This window comes from Bombus flavifrons, chromosome 11 (assembly GCF_040668555.2).
Source record: "Bombus flavifrons isolate JBK064 chromosome 11, iyBomFlav1_principal, whole genome shotgun sequence".
NCBI classification, from domain to species: Eukaryota; Metazoa; Arthropoda; class Insecta; order Hymenoptera; family Apidae; genus Bombus; species Bombus flavifrons.
This window is the reverse complement of record NC_138452.1, coordinates 7,726,949-7,736,635: the sequence shown is the minus strand read 5'-3', so window position 1 is coordinate 7,736,635 and position 9,687 is coordinate 7,726,949. Positions and strand designations below refer to the sequence as shown.

At 26.9% G+C, this 9,687-nt stretch overlaps 3 protein-coding genes across 3 annotated transcripts; 2 read left to right on the top strand and 1 right to left on the bottom strand.

Moving 5' to 3' along the window:
* Window positions 1–465: 465 nt before the first annotated feature.
* On the bottom strand, window positions 466–3,834 carry Pisd (phosphatidylserine decarboxylase). Its single transcript, XM_069123079.1, has 6 exons — window positions 2,953–3,834; window positions 2,655–2,784; window positions 2,315–2,585; window positions 1,962–2,195; window positions 1,594–1,882; window positions 466–1,513 (listed from the first exon to the last, which is right to left on the bottom strand). Exons 2-6 carry the CDS (start codon window positions 2,693–2,695, stop codon window positions 1,104–1,106), a joined length of 1,245 nt encoding a protein of 414 aa, XP_068979180.1. The 5' UTR covers window positions 2,696–2,784; window positions 2,953–3,834; the 3' UTR covers window positions 466–1,103.
* Window positions 3,835–4,026: 192 nt separating this feature from the next.
* LOC138184785 (ras-related C3 botulinum toxin substrate 1) lies at window positions 4,027–7,806 on the top strand. The gene is made up of 3 exons (XM_069123081.1): window positions 4,027–4,567; window positions 4,780–4,991; window positions 5,093–7,806. Exons 1-3 carry the CDS (start codon window positions 4,261–4,263, stop codon window positions 5,390–5,392), a joined length of 819 nt encoding a protein of 272 aa, XP_068979182.1. The 5' UTR covers window positions 4,027–4,260; the 3' UTR covers window positions 5,393–7,806.
* A 1,005-nt stretch (window positions 7,807–8,811) lies between these two features.
* Window positions 8,812–9,687, top strand: LOC138184694 (uncharacterized). Its single transcript, XM_069122870.1, has 3 exons — window positions 8,812–9,131; window positions 9,276–9,454; window positions 9,552–9,687. Exons 1-3 carry the CDS (start codon window positions 8,981–8,983, stop codon window positions 9,657–9,659), a joined length of 438 nt encoding a protein of 145 aa, XP_068978971.1. The 5' UTR covers window positions 8,812–8,980; the 3' UTR covers window positions 9,660–9,687.

Here is a 9,687-nt window from a genome sequence, read left to right as displayed (position 1 = left end):
TAAAAAATAATAGGATATAAGTTGAATTACCATACAGTAAATGGGTATAACTGCAAAATTGTGTCTTCATCAAATGATCCTAAAGCCATAGGATCTATCTTCAACTATTATAAGCTTCCTATAATCAATCTTATTTTTAAAGTTACAGAACCTTATATTGGTTAAATGTTTCCAAAATGGAGAATGCCCACCTTGAAATCGAAGATCATGCTAGCTGTCCTCAAAACATAAAGGATTTATGAAGAACGATCTTTAGCATTACAAGTTGAAAGACTCGAGCTGCAAGGTTCAACAATACCAGGGTAGTTGAAATCCAGTCTCAAAATCGTGGTAAATAATTTTTTTATAAATAATATAAATAAATAAATAATTACTTTTATAAAAAATATAAAACATGTTCATTATGTGGATAAGAGTATAGGTCATTAAATAATTATAATGTAATATTTTTTAAATATTTTTATTTCCCCAATGTTATGAGTTTAACATTATTTTTTAAAAAATATAAACGATATAAAGATGTTAAAAAAACATTTGCAATTGCTTCCATCTTTATAATACGATGTACAACTGCGACAATTTCTTATATTTACAATATTAGTTTCACTTGAAAAATCATCCTTACAACAATTACAAAATTAAAAATAGTACATAAGGGACTATATATTATGAAGTTGCAAATATGATCATTGAATGTAATGTTTTACAAAATAAATGATCATATAATAGATGATATTACATTAAATGTATTAATACTTTAAAAATACAAGGAACTGTTATTAAAATGTTTATACATATACACAACACTGATAAAAACTAAATTTCTCCAAATATTAAATGGCAACTATGAATGATTATTAGTTATGTTACAATTTGCTTATGAATTTATTAAAGGCTCATAAAATTTAAATTTTTAACAAACTGTGCAATATATAAAATACTCGTTATATTTTCTTTCAGAATCATTTGCACTGAAGTCTATTTGAGATAACAATAATATCATAAAAAGTCATTTTTCTCCATATCAGTAAATTAATTTCTAGAACTTATGTATCTACTCTCCAAATATATTTCCAGTCAAGCGCTACGCGCGTTATTAATTGTCATAATGAATGTTCATATTGTTTTTCTTCAATTTCAGGAGTACACACGCTCAAAGCTTGCCCCACTTTAATTGTTTGTCCCACTTCTACACAAAATTTAAAATCTTTTGGAGCCTCGAATAATAACACAATAGTAGATCCCATTCTAAATTCGCCAAATAATTCTCCTTTACTTAAACGTGTACAGCCTAAACTAACATCTTTCCATCGTTTTGCTTCAGGCCACTTAAGAGCATTTGTATGTAAATCTTTATCACAGTAAACTTTTATAGAACCTACATTTGTCGCTCCAACTGCACTATAAGCCATAAAACCACCAGCCCATTTACCAATATACACTACACGTTCATTTAATGAAAATAAGTCTGGTAGATATTGGGCTATTTTAGGATTAACACTTAAAAGCTTCCCTGAAATGAAGAAAAATATCTTCCCAATTTTAATTCATGTAAACTAAAGTTAGATTTTGGAATATAAAAAAACAATAAACCTTGAAAGTGTTTACGAAATTCTATCTCCCAGTCAGTTGGACTATGAAATCTGTGATAATCCCCTGGAGCAAGATAAACTGTTAGTTGATAGAGCTGATTTGTTGGATTTTTTAAGAGAGATTTTATATAAATATCATCTTCTTCTTTAGTAAATTTAGACCATTCAGAATGAGATGTATTTATATCACCTAAAAAATGTCTAAGATTATAAGTAACACCCTTTACTTGTTGTACACAACATGAAGTTACTGGTCCAAAATATAAAACTTTTCCATCAGCAGGTGAAACCTATAACAAATTTACATATAACATTTTATTACTCTATTTAAATGACTTACTTAATTTGATGTAAAAAATATATACATACTATATTTGTAGTTTGAGCAATAGGTCTTGCATCATATTTGAGCGGTCTAACAAAAAAGTCAACAAGACTTGGAAAATCTGATAACTCCATATCAATTTCATCTAAATCGGCATCAAAAGTTTTCGCATAAAATCCATATAAGGTGGGTCTTAAACTAACTGGCAGTTCCAAACTAGCAATCCAACCCCATATTCGACTTATTACTCGAAACGGCAAGAAATAATAACATTTTATCTGTAAATATTTAATTTTAACTACAAAACTTTCTTGTTCATACATAGTCCTTAATTTCCTCAAATTTTGTTCAATTGAAATGTAATACATCATGCTACTATTGTAATAAAAATTTATACCACAAAAACATTGATTGGGTCGTACACATTACTGTCCTCAGTTGTATATGCATGTTTTTTCAAATGTCTCCACTGTAATGCTGTTAACAGTGTTACTCCCATTCCAAAAGGAACAATCCATTTTCGTTGCTTTATAAATGAGTACCAAGAATTATCTTTATATCGACTAGTACTTATATTTGAAGTATATGTCTTTGACAATTTTTGATTTATTAAAATTTTGAAATTACTTTTTGTATATATATTCATACAACATTTACAAGAGTTTTTGCTAAAATATGTTAACAACATTAGATAAATAATTTTATTAAAGTAATAATAAGACTTAAAGACTACAAACCTCACATCTTGAATTAAGTGATAAATCTTATAAAGATTCATCTTGAAAATAAATTTTATTACATAGAGATATATAAACTTTCTTATATTCTCCTTATACTCTTAGGTTAGCTTGAATTATATACAAATTTCTACAAAAATATATATTTATAAATAACAAAATTCAGACATATATACTCAAAAATTTTTAACATATCTTTATTTTAATTAAATTTATACATTAATCCTGTTGAAATATACATTTGGAATATCAAAAACTTACAAGAAATATTTTATTTGACATTTTTATACATACGTACATTAAGTACTCATCTACAGAAACAGTTGTAGCTTGAGAATGATTATTATAAAAACTCGAGATAAAGAAAATAGATTAGAACAAAAGATCTTCTTAACTACAAACTTGTACGAATACTGTTCGTATATAAAACGCCACCTAGCAGTTTGATATTAAAATTATATTCTTTTATTCTTATTTTATTTAAATGCATGAAACCCACTGATATTATATCAGTGCTGAAACCTAATGAAACCACAGAAATCGTCTGTAGTAAAACTTTACTCAATTAAACTGTACAATAAATGTAACACGTTCATAATATATATTTTGTAATACGATTATTATTTTATATAATTAAAAAATGTTTTGTTGAGCTTGGACATGAACTTATACATTTTACTTTATTTTATTCCGCTAATTTATACCTTAATATCATTACAAAATTTAAAATCGCTAATGTCATAAAAACATTTCTCATATCCTATAGTCAAAGATACGCAATAATCCTTTTCATCTTTATTGCACAATTTACATTAAAGCATTTACATATTATTATTCGTCAAGTTTCACGTTTTTTCTTGCATATTGCTTTACCTTTCAGTTACCATTATATGCTACCAAAAATTGCTCCAAAATTATTTTTTTCATATACCACGAGATACAATTTGAATTATATAACTTTAATCAGGATATGATCTGGTATAATTAATTAGTCATACATAGACTGCAAATATTTACGCAAATTCATATTTGTATGAAGGCAATCATTTAATTTAATAAACATTGTAACAAGTACGATATATTCTGAGTATTTTATGTTGTATGTATTTTTATGTATTATATACACAATTGAGTTTTCAAATTTCCCATAAATGCATAAAGATCTACAATCTTAATGTCCAAAGAAATAAAACTATGTAAAATGTTGGTCGAAAACAGAGGGGAAAAAATCAAGGTAGAAGCAATTTTCTACAATCGTGAAGCGTACCTGTGCCACCGGTTGTAATCATCACAAGAAAAGCGTAATAACAGGTGGCTCCGCGTCGCGGCAGGTGGATCAGTTCCTTTTTCTTTTTTATCTTTCCTGGTCGGTGTACGTTCTCCCATTGTTTTCGAGAGCGATACATACAATACTTGACAGGGTGTATCGAAGTGCTCTTTATCGGAAACTTGATTCGCGATCTTAAAAGCCACGAGTATAGTGTCAGCGTGGATAAGAGAGAAATGACGATTCGGAAAAAAAACTTGTGATAGATGCAACAATTGCATCGATTTTGTATCGCTAGGTAGAGGTTATATATGCAAAACATTTTTCGGAAGTACATGCATGATAGCTCGTGGCTGCAGCAAAGTGAAAAGCGAAATAATGCCGCCGTCGTCGCATACGAATTGGACTAAACCCCTCCTAAAGAATGGACAGATGATGCAACTGCAAGCAAAGCGTACAACTTGCTCGACACAGAATCAGAATTCGAATGGTAGTAGCACGGAACACAGTGGTATTCCGCTTGACAGAAGAATCAAAGTTGTTTTAGTAGGCGATGGTGCCGTTGGGAAAACCAGTCTGGTTGTCTCTTATTCAACAAACGGTTTCCCAGGAGAATATGTACCTACTGCTTTCGATAATTATAATGGTTAGTTAAAAATCTAATGACACTGGTAAGTTCTATTTCAGATAGTGACAAGTTTGATTTAAAGTAATAAAAAGACGGTGAGTGTGTTCTTTAGCATGTCATGTATAAAAATCCGGGTAATTATTTGAATTTGTCTTGATATAATTATAAATATATAAAATATATGTTTTATATACATATATTAAACATGCAAATGTCTTAATTTGTTACAGTGGTTGTTAATGTCGATGGTCAACCAGTAAATGTTCAGCTATGTGATACAGCAGGTCAAGATGACTTTGATCCTCTAAGGTCATTATGTTATCCAGAAACAGATGTGTTCCTAGTCTGCTTCAGTGTTGTATGCCCTTCTTCTTATCATAGTGTAACTTCTCGATGGGTAAATGAAGTACGAAAATATTGCCCTAATGCACCAATCATTTTGGTAATGAAATTTGTAATAGAAGTATTTATTTTTAATATAAAATATTTACAAGTTTGGTGTGCATATAGAGATATTTTAAATGGAAACAATAATAATTTTAGGTAGGCACAAAGAGTGATTTAAGATCAGATGTACATCTTATGTTACAATTAGCAAGATATGGTCAAACACCAATTACAAGTTCACAAGGTCATCAATTAGCTCAAAAAGTTGGAGCTGTAAGTTACGTGGAAACATCTGCATTAACTCAACATGATCTTAAAGAAGCATTTGACCAAGCAATAGTTAGTGCTCTTAACACAAGAAGAGGTGGTACTAGTTTATTATATAGACGTAGGAAACCTTTACCATTATGGCGCAGATGGTTATGTTGTTGCAAAAGATCTTCTAGTGGTGCATAAATATTGATTAATTAGACTCTCTAGAGTATTCTCTGTGATCAAGTGCGACTACTTTGTTATCGGAATTTTTTAATTTCTATGAGTACCTCAGCAATATAATTCTACGATTTTACTTAAAAAATATGCAAATTTTCCATGTGTTATTGCCAAACTCTGAGATTATTATTAGATTATTTTTCTAAAATTTCAATAGACTGTACTTGAGTAATAGTTTTTTGAATTGGTTAACCCCTTGTCTTACAATTTAAGTTCCAACAGCACGTGCCGTAACCATTGGCAGGATCAGCCAGACTGAGTGTTCGAAGTTATACAAGATATAACTAATTTTATGTTGCAAGATGTTTCATAAATAATTACTACTAATTGATCATTGAACAAGATTCTTAAGGGTATCTTTCTAATATCTTTCAAGAAAATATATCTGCACTTCTGAATGCGGCCAAGAAAAAAACATGTTCGACGAGTCTAACTCGTGTTTCTTATGTTTGGCCCGAAAAACGTACCACGAGCCCAGCTCGACGTTGTAGGTTAAGGGGTTAATAATTCTATATGTACATTCTACTTTTTTCATTAGTTAAATCTTTCTATTTTCTAAAATATATAAAACACAGTTTTCTATTTTCTTGTACAGATATAAAATTTATATTCTGATAGCTAAGCCGTACGCCATTCATAAAATTCCTGAAGCCAGATATGGCATAATTTATTATAACATTAATCATATTTTTGTTACTAGCATGTAATTGGCTACTTGCCTATTGTGATTTTTCCTTTATTGATAGGAACATTAATTTTAGAATTTAAAACAAATCATTGCCGCGTTATATTATTATTATTATTATTATTATTATTATATAATATGCACTATATTTAACATTTTAAACAACTTTTCATGCTGCAAGGATTCTATAAAATAGGAATTCTGATACAATTTTTCCAAATATCAACTCTTTACATTCTAACATTACAATCAAACTATGTTATTTATTAGAAAACAATATATTAATGAATATTATATATTATTCGAAAATTTTTGCTTGAAATGATAGAATGTAAAGAGTTACAAATTTCATTTGCATCATTAATACATCACGATACGTACGTCACATTGAAACTGTAATATTACATTGTTATTATACATATAAATCAAATTAATTATTTAAAAACACATTTTTATTATGATATATATATATACTTCGTAAGCAATTTATCTATTTACAAGCAAGTTCTTTCTATATATGTGAAGCATAATACTGAACTAATATTCAAAACCTTTCTGTGAAATATTAAAAAATAATATTGAACATGTTAGTGAGCGCTGTGATTATAAAATTCAAATTTTGTCAAATTCTATAATTTTTATACATAAAACATAAGAAGGTACAAGACTGTTGAAAAGTCTTAATCCACTTCTAAATTATATCATAAATTAGTTCAATTAAATTTGAAGTGAATTTATGTTCAATAAATGCAAATATTATCTAGATTTTTCAGTTCTAACCATTACTTTTAAGAAACAGTAAAGTTAGAATAATAAAAGAATTAAAAAGAGAGAAAGAATAAAGACTAACCTAAAGGTAAAAGCATAATGTTTATATTTACAGTATCGTCGTTTATAATTCGTATAAATATTTCAGAAACTTCCCTTGTTGAGTTTTAACATATTTAAGTTTTGTATCTTCTGCTAATTGTAGGGAGGAAAAGTATTAAAACATGATTTTATAAATATCTTTAAATAATATGTGAGAAAATATTTAAATTAATTATTGTTAGAAAAATGCTTTCATAACGTTATTTCTTTAAGATTAATATAACATTCTTACAATCAAATACTGTAATGACATCTTGTACATTTCTGCCTATTGTGATTTCTACTCTTTCTTCAGTTTTAATATTTTTAACGTTCAAAATCGAACACACTATAATTTTTGCTCAAATTGATGTATTTTAAAATAATTTATCTTAGACAAGTATAAAGGTGACCCTCCAGTTTTTTATTTTAAATGACAATTAATTTATATATTTTGCAAATGGGTAAATTTGAAATACCTGTAACTACGTAGTTTGACAAACTCTGTACACAATATTTTTAAAGCATATGGAACATGGAACTAATTGTCTTAATTAAGTTTCAAGCTTTACTTATGCTGCTTCTTATAGAATCAATGTTCCTGGATCTTTGATATTAACATTATAAATTGAATATATGCTTTAAATGAGAAGAAAATAATGTATACATACAATTAATGTCTGTATGTAAATATAATATGCATATTATCTTTTTATGTAATTTCTTGCTACTAAGAAGTATGTACAATATCCATTTTAATACATTACTAGAAAAATGAGGTACAATAGGTATCAGTTCTTAAAGTGTACCGAAAAGTATTTGCAATTATAATTTTGTAAATTAATATTTTTACATTTTTTATTTTGATTTTACATCTATGAAACTCTTTTAGTTACAGTGTTATATTTGTAATTCAATATTTTTATATGCTTTTAAAATGTTTTAAAAATATTTATTAGACAGCCTAGTAAACACATTTTTGTATCATAATGTTTATTATAAATGAAAAAAGGAAAGTACTTAAGCCTATTCATAAATATTATATGAATTAATGTATATAAAATCATATCATTTTGTCATGACTTCCACACGAACATGGTATTTATTATGGAATAATATATATGTTATACACATACATATAGACAAACTATTTTAGACTGAAATATCTCAATGTTGTAATAAATAGTATTACTAATTGCTTATACTATATAATAAAGTAAATAATATTTTTGTAAACATTTTTCTATGTCAATCTATGCTTTTTGATCATATCAAATTTGTGTTGAGTGTTCTTTATTATATATTTGTACACCAATAATAAATTACTCACATAAAAAATTGTAATTCATTTATTATAAAATATTTAATAACAGTGATATGTAAAAGAACAAAGGTTGTGATACTATTCCTATAAATGATTATTTCAAAATGTATCAGAACTATGAATGAGAGTATTTATAAATCTCTAAGTAATTTTATATTTTTATAATACTGATAGTTTTTTCACATTCAGAAATTTTTAATTTGAAAATACCTCAGCTTTTAATTTTCGGTCCAAATTTTAAAATCATAATTTTATCAATAATTCGTAATTACATAATTTTCAAACTAAAATTTTATCTTTGCACATCTTCGTTAAGTAATATAATTCGTAAATTTAATTACGAAAATGAAAATCTATTTCAAATATTCATGTTAATAAATAGAACTCTAAAATATTAATATGTCAATCAAAAATTTTTCCAGATCTATTTGCGAAGAAAATAATATTTTAAAAATTAATAGAGTTATATTTGAAAAAACATTCTGATAATAATGTATAGACACTTTATTGATTACTAGATGTCAGTGAAAATAAATATATGTAACTTATTTACACGATTAAGTAACCTAGAATACCCTAGATACCATCGTAAATCAGGAAAAGTAGATATTTGTTAATTCTATACAAAACAAAATAAGTAAATTCTATCGAATTCTGTTCAATTATTTATGAAGATCTGTTGGTTACGGAAAAGATGAAGACAGATATTAATGATCCATGGAGTGGAACAGATGTTCCAGCATCCAGTAATGATAAATGTAAAAATTGTTTCGAAGATTCTTTTGTAGAAAATCAAACGCAACATATCAAGTTAGCTGATTCAGAGGAATATTTGGAAAAACTTTGTAAGTTATAAAAATCTATTACCTACTATTTTTTTTATTTTTATAATTATACGTGTTATGTAACATATTGTAATTTCTAATCCCATATTAAAATCTTTTATTTTCTTTTAATTTCTTATCTGGAACTGTAAAATTATGTTATAGATTCCAGACTTAAAAGTCTTCAAAAAGGCACATCAAAGAAAGATCTTGTAACATCCTTATTTGAAGCAAAGGAAGATTCCATTGCACGTTTAATAACTTCTGGGTATAAGCTTGAAACTGAAGAAGAAATTGAATTTGCATCAAATCCTTTAATAAGACATATAGCACCTCATTTACAGGTAATTATAAAAAATATAAATAATTTATATTTATTGTTAAAAATGTATTTATTATTAATTATATTGTTATATTTGACATTTGTAATATTTATTTTAGGCACTAACCGCTAGCGAATTAGTTCACCTCTTAAAAGCAGATGTTCTACAAGTTGTTAGTGAATCTGCTCAACAAGAAGAAATTGCTACAGAGATATTAAAAAAATAAATAAGTTGCAAATTACCAAACAAAAGAA

What these genes read in the sequence shown, in the direction of transcription:
- Pisd (XM_069123079.1), bottom strand. Translation starts at nt 2,695, where the DNA reads ATGAATCTTTATAAGATTTATCACTTAATTCAAGATGTGAG. An exon ending in CACTTAATTCAAGATGTGAG is followed by an intron (nt 2,586 to 2,654) that starts GTTTGTAGTCTT and finishes AACATATTTTAG; the next exon opens with CAAAAACTCTTGTAAATGTT. An exon ending in TTGCTCAAACTACAAATATA is followed by an intron (nt 1,883 to 1,961) that starts GTATGTATATAT and finishes AATTTGTTATAG; the next exon opens with GTTTCACCTGCTGATGGAAA.
- LOC138184785 (XM_069123081.1), top strand. Translation starts at nt 4,261, where the DNA reads ATGATAGCTCGTGGCTGCAGCAAAGTGAAAAGCGAAATAATGCCGCCG. An exon ending in TGCTTTCGATAATTATAATG is followed by an intron (nt 4,568 to 4,779) that starts GTTAGTTAAAAA and finishes AATTTGTTACAG; the next exon opens with TGGTTGTTAATGTCGATGGT. An exon ending in CTAATGCACCAATCATTTTG is followed by an intron (nt 4,992 to 5,092) that starts GTAATGAAATTT and finishes TAATAATTTTAG; the next exon opens with GTAGGCACAAAGAGTGATTT.
- LOC138184694 (XM_069122870.1), top strand. Translation starts at nt 8,981, where the DNA reads ATGAAGACAGATATTAATGATCCATGGAGTGGAACAGATGTTCCAGCA. An exon ending in GGAATATTTGGAAAAACTTT is followed by an intron (nt 9,132 to 9,275) that starts GTAAGTTATAAA and finishes ATTATGTTATAG; the next exon opens with ATTCCAGACTTAAAAGTCTT. An exon ending in ATATAGCACCTCATTTACAG is followed by an intron (nt 9,455 to 9,551) that starts GTAATTATAAAA and finishes TATTTATTTTAG; the next exon opens with GCACTAACCGCTAGCGAATT.